Source organism: Mus caroli, chromosome 10, assembly GCF_900094665.2.
Source record: "Mus caroli chromosome 10, CAROLI_EIJ_v1.1, whole genome shotgun sequence".
Lineage (NCBI taxonomy): Eukaryota > Metazoa > Chordata > Mammalia > Rodentia > Muridae > Mus > Mus caroli.
Genome location: NC_034579.1, coordinates 23,018,163 through 23,030,857, shown reverse-complemented (window position 1 = coordinate 23,030,857; position 12,695 = coordinate 23,018,163). Strand labels below are relative to the sequence as shown.

General features: G+C 38.0%; 1 protein-coding gene across 3 annotated transcripts in view; it reads left to right on the top strand.

The window, feature by feature from the left end:
• Window positions 1–12,695, top strand: part of Lama2 (laminin subunit alpha 2) — a 601,578-nt gene that overhangs the window by 512,630 nt on the left and 76,253 nt on the right. For all 3 annotated transcript variants that reach the window (XM_021173596.2, XM_029482896.1, XM_029482895.1), the window contains one exon: window positions 735–837. In XM_021173596.2, coding sequence (XP_021029255.1) covers window positions 735–837 — 103 coding nt within the window. The remainder of the gene's footprint in view (window positions 1–734; window positions 838–12,695) is intronic.

The following is a 12,695-nucleotide window of genomic DNA, read 5'->3' as shown; positions in this document are numbered from 1 at the left end:
AGGGATAAAGATAAAAGTTCTTATTTTTCTCTGTGATGCTTTTTCAGTTCTATTATCTTTCCGTCCCTCTGTTCATGTCTAAGCCTGACATAAAATGTCTTTGTGAGAGATCCTTGTGGTTCTAAGAATTTCATTTAGAAGTCCATGCATTGCAGTGGAACCTGGGGATACGTTTGGGAAGAGATTGGTGTTTATCTCCATTTCCACACTGAGAATGTAGGAAGGGCTTTCTGGTCACCCTGTAACAACAAAAGATGTTGAGGGGGAAAGTCAGTCAGTGGGTTTAGGTATTAATTTGTTTTACTTCTGTAGCCCTTAATACTGACAGATGATATCCAATAACTCTTGAAGCTTTCATTCATGGGGTCAAAATTCTACTTTGTGTCATTAATTTTATAGTAACACATTATCCTAGTTTCTTCTTTTCTTTTTTTTTTATTTCATTTTATATTTTATTAATCAGTTGTTTTAGAAATTTGTAGTTTCTTCTTTTCATCTCTAGTATGCCAAGGAACTCCCCAGCCCCACTTTTTCTACTTGCCTTAAACAGGAATGTCCAAAGGATTCTGCTCCAAACCATCTCAAGCCATAAGAAACAGTTTCCAGTCATCAAATATATATTGAAAACCTGCAATGCTAAATCCATAGTTCTTAAAGTAAACTCTGTTTATGCATTGCCTTCTATGGTTCACTACCCATAAGTTTAGTATGTGTCACCTTTCTTCTGTCTACAGGCAACAAGTCCTCAGGGCTTATTAAAAGAAGATGCCAAAGGCTCCCTTCAGAAAAGCTTCAGGATCCTCAATGAAGCCAAGAAGCTAGCAAATGATGTGAAAGGTTAGTATGGCTGATGTTTCTATAATGATAAGGTTAATAGCATTATGTTGGGATAATTGCCACACCATTAAAAGAAATGAAATTGTGAGCCATGACATATATATAATACAAGTGACTTTTCTCACAAGCCTCATAACATTTAATCTTCAAGTTTCACCAGACAACATTTTATAAGTTTAATTTTTTTCTACAGCATTGTTCCATCTATTTAAAACAGAAATTTTTAGTGTAATAAATCGTTACGCTGTCAAACTCCATTTGATATGGTTTTAGAAATAAATTTCAGATTTAAAAAAAAATGAGGTAGGAAGATGTGGCAGAAAAGTGTTCCTGAAATCTTCAGTTTTACAAATAGGTTCTAAAGTCTATAAATATTTACATAATAGTCTTGTATTATCTTCTTAATTTAAAACATAAAAGTGCATAAAGTAATTTCTACTCTGATATATTATTGATGTTTGTAAACATGGTGGCTGTCAATATAAACTATTGCCATTTAATTCAAGTGTCACCTGTTTCTTATTACTTTGTCCAGTTTCTCTTGTCTCATGCCTTAGTGTTGTCTGGCTTGGATCTTCCTCCCAATTGTTGCTACACATGGACCCACACACATGCTGTCATTCCAAGGTGCCATATGTTCATAGTTGGATTCTTGTCTCCTTAAATTTGCTCATTCTCCTAAACTTTCTTCATCTACACATCTTCTCACAGAGCATCCCATTATAGGTTAACAGCATTGTGGATGCTGGAGGTAGAATGGGCAAGAGAAGAGCAAGTTCAAGATCAGACCAGCCCTTGTGCTGGGACAAGAATCTCTGGTAGAGGACTCACCTACTGCACACAGGATCCTAGGCTCCATCCTAGAGCTTCACTCGCTCACTCACTCACTCACTCACTCACTCAATAGTTAAATGACTGTGAGGCAATCTTTGCTGAGATATCTTCTCTAACAAACAACAGAATATTTGATTCACACTCCACCTGTCTGTGCAATCTTTTCCATAGTCCTGTCAAATTACATCTGTTATGGGCTTTATACTCTTCAGGAAAGACATACGGTCTTTTTGCCATTGAATTCATAATGTATAACATACTGCCTAGTTCAAATTATAAAATAATTACTGATTTCAAATAAATAATAAATTACATGTGAGTGACAACAGATTTTTAAATTGTTTTACTTGACTTACAAAACACAAAGTTTGAAACAGTTTAGATTTGGCATGCTTTAAAGTTAAACAGCTTGGAGTCCCTTAGCAACTGATATGGAATTACAAGAGCCACCTCTAATATAACTATTGCTATGATGCCCAAATGGTTTGGACTGTGCCTTACACAAGTTCCTAGTTACATAATTCTGTGGATCTTATATGTCCACTGTGGCCAGAAGGACAATAAAGAGCCATGGTCTGTTTTCTATATTTTTTGAATAGATATTTTCTTTATTTACATTTCAAATTTTATCCCCTTTCCTGGTTTCCCCCCTCCCCAAGACCCCCTATCCTATCTTCCCTCCCCCTGCTTCTTTGAGGGTGTTCCTCCACCCACCCATCTACTTCCACCTCCCTGCCCTCAGTTCCCCTACACTGGGGCATCTATCAAGCCTTTATAGGACCAAGGACCTCTCCTCCCATTGAGATGGGACAAGGCCATCTTCTGCAACATAGACAACTGGAGCCCTGTGTACTCCTTTGTTGATGGCTTAATCCCTGGGAGCTCTTGGAGGACTAGTTGATTGATACTGTTGTTCTTCCTGTGGGGTTGCAATCCCCTTCAACTCCTTCGATCCTTTCTCTAACTCCTCATTGGGGTCCCCACATTCAGTCCAATGGTTGGCTGTGAGCATCCATCTCTGCATATGTAAGGCTCTGGCAGGGCCTCTCAGGAGACAGCTGTATCAGGCTCCTGTCAGCAAGTACTTGTTGGCATCCACAATAGTGTCTGGGTTTGGGAACTGTATATAGGATGGATCCCCAGATGGGACAGTCTCTGTATGACCTTCTCTTCAGTCTCTGCTGTACAGTTTATCTCCATATTTGTTCCTGTGAGTATTTTGTTCTCCTCTAACAGGGACTTAAGCACTCACACTTTGGTCTTCCTTCTTCTTGAGCTTCATGTGTTCTGTGAATTGTATCTTGGTTATTTGGAGCTTTGGGACAGTAAAGAGCCATGGTCTGTTTTCTAATTTTTTTTTTAATTGAACAAGTAGAGTTGCTCCAAATCCTTGGTAGCTCTTTCCTATGTAGAAAGACCATGCTGGAGCCTGCAGTTTACTCAGGGGCCTTAACTTAGTAGAGTTAAGGGTACTGTGCCCATACAGAGTCAGACTGTTATTATTCAAACATTTGTCATATTATTCTTCATGAATCTTCTCTGCATTAATTCTGAGGTTAAAAGTGGAGGTGACTAGGGATGTAGCTAAGTGGGTGGAGTGCTTGCCTAGTGTGCATGAATCTCTGGTTCAGTTCCTAGAACTTCATACACTTGAGTGTGGCTGTGTGTACTTGCCATCTCAGCACTGGAGAGGTAGGGGCAGGAGGATCAGAAGTTCAACATCATCTTTCATTACATAGTAAGCTTGAGGCCAGTCTGGGCTCACTTAATGTGAGACCCTGTCTCAAAAAAAAATAACAATCTATGAAAATGCTTGTGTTTTGAGTATTGAGTTTGGGGGTGTTCATTCAGATCTCATTCTTGGAGTGGCATTTTGCCTTGAATACCTGACCAAAAAAAAGCCCAACCCTGTTCTTGACTTTGTTTCCCCCAAAATCCTAATGTTCTATATTAATAGATGTAATTCCACTTTGTTTCTTTTGAAAATCTGTGAAGACTGGGTGGTAGAAAGGGTTAGGAGACAGAAGTGTTCATTAGTTTAAATGTCTTTTTTTGTACTTCAGGTAGTACATTATTTAAAGTAATGAAAACCTACAAACTACTCAAGTAATAATTCCCCCAGAAAACCAAGCCAAGGCCATGATGGAGATGGGAATGTTTTCTTGCTACGTTATGACATTCTCCTGATTTGTGGCCAATTACACAGGTTATAAAACGGCTGTTAATCAGGGAAATGCCATATATTACCATGAGGAACTGCTGAAATAGGCCCTGCAGAGCAAAACTCCTGACAGCAGCTATTAAAATAGAGATTTAGTCATTTCTCTCTCTGTGGCGCCTGGAGTTAGAGAGAATAAAAATGGTGGGCAAGCATGCCCTCCATATTTCTAATTTGTTGCTCATTCAAGTCAGCACAGCTCAGTTTGTTCCTGTACTCTAGTCACAAATGACTTACTGCTGCTCTCTGCCATTTTTATGCTGTCCTTGCCTTGAGGGAGTCTGAACTTGCCAGAAGCGATTTGTTTTCCATTTTCATTTTTGAATATACATCTGTTAAAAGTAAATTTGCCCTTGCACATGTTTGAGCTTTGAAGGTAGTCTCTCCAATGCACAGTTGAAAGTCAGAGGAGATAAAAATCATTTTGGAGATGGATTTGAGATGAGGGACAATGCTGAGGACTGAAAGGGTCAGAAGATGAGTTACGGCCACCAGGTGAATACCACCTCACAGAGGAACGACAAGTTCTGTCAACAAAGTTGTCTGTTGGGGATCTCACAGAATATGGATGCACAGGGCCAAGAGCAAAGTAGTTCACAGTGTGGAAACTGGATGAATTCTACGTGCTTCATCTTATTGGAGTCACTTTCAATTTTATTCACTTCCTGGTTTAACTGTTTAATTGTTAGCTTTGCCTAAGGAAAGTGAAATTAGTTAATTACTTAGGAAAATAAGTCACCTTTCTATAAACTGCGGATTGCTGACACGAAATAGAAAGATTGTTATAAGCTTAAGAATAATTGATATACTAATCATCAACTTGAGGATTACTAGATGTACAGTACCATGCAAATACATAATTGGAAAAAGCAATGTTTCCATAATTTTATATTTATTGCACCAGTCAATACCTCTGTTCTGTACTATGGTGCACCATGTACTCAGGGTCCATACAACTGTGTCAGAAAAATGTTGAGGCAATAAAGATGGTGCATTTGCAATGCTTATGGTTAAGGTTCCATTCTTATATTAGGAAAAGACTTTATTTTATTATATATGTTATACCCATGTTAATAAATAGGAATACTAAGGCACTGTTAAATATGACATAGAAGAAATAGCAAAATAGGAGCAACATCAAGGCATTAGCACTAGGAACAATGTTCACTGAGAGGGAGACTTGCCTGTTCAGCATCTGCCTCTTTTTGTCAGAAAACCTTCAGGAAATTCACTAGTGCTATCTTAGCCAGAGACAGTGTTCTACACAATACAAACAGGTACCCCACCTGCAAGTTACCTAGGTTTTGTTCTGCGTTCAGAACCAGAATCTAGGGCTTTAGGAGGTGGAAGGGTATTTCCCAGTCAGTTTAGACATGGTGGAGATAAATACAAATATCTTCAACTTCCTTATAACTCAAAGGATGGTGGTGCTTGAATGAAAGCAGAGAGACCTATCCTATTTAGCTGGTTTCGAGTTCAAGTACCTTGTTGGTTAAGACAAAAGAAGTCTACAGGCTCTCAGGAAGGAATAGGATGTAGAAGTCAAGTATTGTCATTCAGTTTTTTTAATTGAGGTGTGGAAAGAACTACCTTTCTACACATCTTAAACATTTAGAGACCCTGGCTCAAGACATGTGCCCCGCACCCCTGTCAGAAGGGGTCTGCTATGATTGCCTAGTGGGAGAAAGACCACAGCAGTTGTAGCATCTATTAGGGCCCTGTCATTCACTCACTGTACCCATTCCTAGAAGACCTAATTTGAATACTTTCTGCTTCATCAATGAGTTCTTTGTAAATGATATAAAATGCACAAGTATTGATGTGTGTGTGTGTGTATGTATGTATGTGTATGCACTTCCAAATCTATAGGAGATCAAAATAGCATAAGAAACTGCAATGAAAGCCTTATATTTAAAAGACATATTTTCATCTTGGGGAAAAAATGAGTAACCCACAAATTAAACTAAGGTTGTAATATGATTCATTTGATGTTCTATGCTTGGATCGGGAAGAATTATGGTCCAGGGATATTCTACCATGCAGACAATATGATTTCAGCTTTGTCTCTGATTTATCATGACAATTGATTGACAGCACAAATATACATCTTAAAGGTCCCATATATCTGAGGAATTATAAAACTATAAAACTGTAGACACTCATATATTCATTTGATATATATATATGTTTTATATTTAATGCATAAATCATAAGTTAATATATAATTTAGTGCATTTTATGTATATAAATGAACCTGGTTGGTATCAACTCCGGAAAAATAGAATTTCTTCTGCTAAGACCAATGTGGCTAATATACCCTTCTCTTTTAAAAATTATTTTCTATATAGGTAAAGAAAGAAGATTTTGAAATGTTGGAGAAAAGAATTCATTAATAGAATTAAAATAAGCTAAATCTTTGTAGGTAGTGTCAAATCTTTAAAGGAAGAACAGACTATTAAGGGTTTGTGATAGGTTCTCCAGTTGACATTTCAATTTTGAAGTTTACATTATTAATAGCCATGTTATATAATATATATAATAGCCTTCCTGCCTGTGTGACAAGGTGTTGCTTAGTGTGCATGAGACTTTCAACACAGCAAAATAAACAATACAAATAATAAACAAATAAAGTCAATGATCCAGAATAATGTAAAATGTTTTATTGATTTAACAAAGAATTGGATGTTCTAAAAGAAGGAATATGTGTACATATTTAAGCAAGGAAGACCTTACAAAACAATGAAAACAAGCAAAAATTATCTATACATTGGAAATCAAAATAAATAATTATATAGTTACATTTGGTTATAAAAAGAAAAATACATACCAGCAGGAACAGCCACAAAGGCTTTGAAGAAAATGACTTCAGGAGAAAGCGAAGCCATCAGGTTTCTACACTTACTCAAAGTCTTTTGATGTTATTCAGTTTTGAAGCCTAATTCACTGTTTTGCAAAACAACACTGAAGATTTGAAATAAATAAGAAGAAAGCAACCTGATCTGACGATCCTATCACTTCTCTTGTTTTAGTCACTGTGTCTAGATAATTAAGCAATGAACACAAATCTGTTTTTACATGGAAGTGGTTCCCTAACTCTTGGCCCAAACAAGTTGAGCTCTCTCCTAAATAATTCCTATGTCAGATACTTCCCCATACTCTCTATGCACCTTACCTCAGAGAATAGCAAAATGAAATTCTGGGAACCTGAAACTATCTTTAGCCCTAGCGTGGGTGTAGAGGACTCATGGCACTGTCCCAGGAACATGCAAAACCTGAGAAAGCACTGATAACTCTAGATGTGGTTTCCAACCCTGTCCAGGGAGCTGCTTTGGCTAGGACTTTCTGGTGTGGTTATGAATCACTGCAACAAGGGCAGATTTGCTGGCAGGCACATTCTCACTCTCCGCTCTGGAGTGCTTCAGCATTCCTCACTTTATGAGCTCCGTCTTTATCCTGCTCATGCCTGAAACATGATCTTCTATGAAAAAGTGGAGAAAGAAGGAGGGGAGGGAAGAGAGGGGGAGAGGGAAGGGGAAAGGGAGGGAGGAAGGGAGGTAGGGAGAGGCAGAGAGGGAGAGAGAGAGAGCTAGACAGANGAGAGAGAGAGAGAGAGAGAGAGAGAGAGAGAGAGAGAGAGAGACGAGCCCTAGAGAGCCAGAGCCAGAGAGAGGAGAGGGACCTTGAGGTTTGGTAGATGCAACTCTCAGAAAGAAGACAGAGAGAATGATGTGGCTACTGTTACTGGATGTTGCTTTTCTGCAGAAAGGAAAAGGCACAGATTTACACTCAGGTTGTGGAGAACAAGAGTTCTCCGAAAGGTAGAAGACTTAGATACGGTGATTACCATAGATAACTGTTTCCTCAGCTGTGTTATAATTCAGGCTGGACCGCATGCATTCTTTGTCACATCGTGGCTGTGGTTCCATTAGGCCTCACGGAGCTGTAGAACTCACCTTTCTTCTTTCTGCAGTTCTTGCGTCTGCTTCCACCTCAGAATCTGTGCTTCACCATGTCCACAGTTGCTTACCTGCCCTGTTTACAATGCCATAGGATGTTACCCTTGCTTCACGATGTTCCAGAAACTTCTGAGTAAACATTGTCAGGATGGATAATTAAGGAGAAGCCAGAGTCAAAGAGCTAAAACACAAAAATCTGAATCCTCAGAATATGTGCGTTAATTTTGAATTTTATATACATTTTTTATTTTCTAGTACAGAAAACAAAGGGTTAATAAACAATAATAATATTGAAATACAATTTGAAGGGTATCAGCCAAAATATTCCTCATTTATTTTTAAATATTTTTTATCCTCAATATTTTTCCACTGAGAATGCAGAAAATCGTATAAGCCCAGTGATATCCTCATAATTAATGGCTTTTTTAAAAAAGCCTGAATCTCTTGCTTGCTATAGAATTTGAATATTTTATTGATTATTGAAAAACTTAAACTCAGTAAAGAAGGTAAGAGATGAAATATATTGTTTTATTTCTTTTACCAAGGATGACCTCCAGGTTCTCAGTGACACTGTAATGCCTTAATCCTGGGAATCTACAGAGATGCTGTCCCTGCCGTTAGACCAGCTCCATTCCCCAAAGAAGGCTTTGGTAACCCACTCGATCACTTTATTTTAGAATCAGCAGTGAAGGCAGAAGTTAAAGGAAAGATGAGCTGTGATTGGCAAAAGATTCAGTGACTATATTTGGAAACTATATTTGAAAGGCTAGAGTCAAAAATAGTAATATATTAGTGATATAAATGGGCAGAGTGATATTTTAGAGATATGCTTTGCTGGCCTAATTTATGTTTTGTTTTCTGTACAGTTGGATCTTTGGCGTGCGTCAGCCAAAGTCAAGGACTTTAAACAAGATAATGTCATTGTATTAGTATAATATATACTATAGGCATGGCTGCGTGTGGATTATGACAGAGGTTTAATTGGACTGCCTATAAATGTCTTTATGAGTAGATCATTAGACAACAAGATGATGATTCTTCAGCTGCTTGCTGTTGATGCAGGTCCTACAACAGCCCTATGCTTAGCAATGAGATGGGCAGGCACAGTTAGGTTAAAGAAATATGGCTCTTTTCTGAGGAGCATATTCTCCCCTGGCCTGCTCCCTCTGGGTACCTGTACCAGTAAAAATAACAATCCTAGTGTTGGCAAGTAATACCAAGATGCAACTCATTCTAGGATTTAAATATACTTTTTTTAAAACTTAAGGAACAGCAGTTGTATGCACAGAGAAAAAATTAACTTGTATAACCAGATATAAAATAAGAACTTTTAGTTTCCTGGTTTTTGAAGTTGCCAATTACTTCCCCATTAACTTCTAGTTTCTGTCATAAGTGTAGCAACATTTTCTAGTACATTCTTTCCTACCTAGTTCCCAACCTCTGCCCTGTCAAATTATTGAATGTATATCATCATATGCATGGTATATAACTTTGTTAGTTTTCTGTTGATGTGATAAGACACGAAGGCAATGTATAGAAGAAATAGTTTGGCACTTAGAGTCTCAGAGGGTTAGAGTCCCTGATCTAAATGGGGAGCACATTAGCCAACAGCCGCAATGCCGGAGCAGTAGCAGAGAGCTCACAACATGAGACACAGCTACTAAGCAGAGAGTGGGAGACACTAGGGATGGCTTTTAAGACCTCAAAGCTCACCCCCCAGTGATGCACATCTTTCTCAAACAGTTCCACCAAATGAGGAATAAGCACTCAAATGTATGATGCTATCGGGACCATTCTCATCCAAACCACTACATTGCTTCTTACTTATTCATGAAAATGCTTTAAGGATCATTATATACCCACATAGTTTCTTATAATTCCTTTTAAAGGCTGCATCGTTCATACCATTGTATGAACATGCTATATTGATGTAAAAATATGCTTAAGTTAATTACCTAACAGTTTCTCTTTTTTTCTATGTTGAAGATCTAATGTGTATCCTGGATGATATATATTAGCAAACTCTTAAAATTTTTGTTGTAGATCTTACACCAGCTTACCTATAATTGTTCTCCCTCTACCTCATAAGTGCTGAGGTTTCAGGCTTGTGCCACATGTGTAATAATGGGGTATGTTTTATAGTAGCCCTGGGCCTGGGGACAAAGGTCAGTGGCAAAGCATTTGTTTAGAATGTGTGCATCCTGAATTTAATCCCAAGTACTGAAAAAAATTGCCAAACCAAATTCATGTCCATTTAAAATTCTAATACATTTAAGTGCTCTTAGAAAAGCAGAGTTGTCATTTTTGACTTCCAACACTCCTGTGAGCACTTGATATTACCAGACTTTCCTCCTCATTTTTATTATTTTCTTGAGAATTTCATACATGTTTTTATCATATCTACCCTCTCCCTAAACTCCACTCTAATCCATACCCTACTTCTTTACCCACTCAATTTCATGTCCTCTTATTTTTAAAACCTATCAAATTTAGTTTGCCCTGGACATTTTCTCTTGGGTATGTGGGCATCCAGTGGAGCATGAATGCCCTGCCAGGTTCCTTAACAAAAATTGTCTTTCCATCTTCTAAAGTTATCAGCCACTCCTCAACTATGGGTGAGACTTTGTGCATATCTCCTTTCCATGCTGGAACTTTATCTAGCTGAAGCTTATGCAGTTCTGGTGCATGCTGCCACAACCACTGTGAGCTCAACTTTCTTCTTGTGTGTAGGAAACTCTGTTTCCTGTTGGTCATACCCTCACCACCTTTAGCTCGTCATCTTTTGTACTCCTTCCTCAGTGAACCTTGAGCTTTGGGAAGAGGGATATGATATAGATGCCCCTGCTTTCTGCAGATTCTTAGTCTCTGTACCTTGACCAATTATGTGTCTCTGCCTTAATTACTATCCATTGCGAAAAGAAACTAGAGGAACTTCTAATGAGGGTTGAAAGATACACTAATCTATGGATATAGCAATTATGTCATGAGTACCCTGTTTAATACTATTTCAATTTAGTAGAATAATAATAGTAACTTCTCTCCTAGAGCCTATGATGTATCTAGCCAAAGCTTCTTGGCTACAATAATGGCAACCAGGTATGGATTTCATATTGTAGAGTAAAGTGGGTATTAAATCCAAGCAGATAGTACTTGGTTACTACCATGACCTTTGTGCCACTATTGCACTGTGCGCTGTCTTGGCAGGCAAGCTGTCATTATAGCTCATGGTGTTCACTTGAGGTTAGAACTGTTGATTAGATATGTGTGTTTTATTTCAAATATCATAGAAGTCAGGAAATTAGTAAGAAGTCATGAGGGTGCTTTTAAATGGAAGAAAGATGTAATTTAGTGGTTTAAGTGGGTAAACAAGACTAATAAGACAGGAAGAGTTATGTGGAATGGGGAGGGTGGGATAGAGGAGGAAATACATGGAGAAATAACTAAAGACCTTTTGCAGAAGTCATGTGAAAACTTACTACTGTAGAGGCTTCATAACACACATGTATATGTAAACACCTATATATGTATACACACACATATATAGATATACATATATATATAAATATATATTTGGTTCTTCTACTTTATATTTTTTATGATAGTGTTGACTATTTTATTTTAATTTTATAACTGGTTCTTTTTGTTTTAATTTATTGTAATCAACCTTTCTGGATTTTTTCCATTATCTTCAGTGCCTAAGACAGGGCATATTAGCCTATCCTTCTTGCGCATAGAGTGCACTCATGAGACTCTCCTCTCCTTTCTGAAACTGTAACAACAAAGGAGAAATGAGCTGGAGTTACTTAGATGGAGAAGTGTGCAGAAAGGTTGGGTATTTGAGTGGAGGTGGGAAGACCATTACCGCCTGAGGCCCTCATTTGTTGATGCTGCTCCTGAAATCATACTGTGAGGAAAGAGGGAAGGGGGTTGCTAGAGCTGTCAGACATTGCATGTGGTATGAATCACACACTCACTGGCAGCCAGATACCCATCACTACTACTAAATGCTGTCCAATGCGTCCCAAAAGACAAAAGAACCCTCTCTTGTCTGTCCTTTTTCAATGTACCTCCTTACCTGGAGAGTTTGCCTTTTTATTTCTCCATTTTGTATTCCATTAGGCTATCTTTTAAAAAATATCAGTGTTCATATTCCAAAGGAAATTAATGTTATGGTATAATAATCTATCAAAAACATATTCAAGGGGCTGAAGTAGTGGCTCAGTGGATGAAGAATAAGCATAAAAATCTGAGTTGGGATCCCTAGCATCTGGTGGGGAGGTTGAGATAAGAGGATTTGCCAAGTGTACTGGACAGCTAATCAAACCAAAATGGCAAGCTCTGTGTTCACTGAGAGATTCTGTCTCAAGAATTAAGATATTGAGAGAAAAAAAGAGACACAATATTGACATCTAGCTTCTACAGAGATATGTACATGCACACACAGGTGTGTATGATACACTTGCACTGCACAGGTACATCATATACACACATATACATACACATACACACATACACACACACACACACCCTTTTTTTTCTCAGAAATCGCCCACTTTATTCAGTCAGAAGTAGCAAATGCTATTCAGTGAAGCTAATTTTATGTAATTTGCTCTTTCAAGTTCAACTGCTCATTTGCACATGATGAAAGAAAAGAGGACTCATGACGAACTCCTTCACTATTCAGATTTTGTATTAGTGGCTTTTGTTGCTAGGATTTACTATGACTCTCTGACCTAAAGCCACTAATGGAAGAGAAAGTTTATTTGGCTTACAATTGGGAGGGGTGTCCATAATACTGGAAAGGCATGGATGTAGCCAAGCAGATGGAGCAGGAAACCAAGAGATCTCCT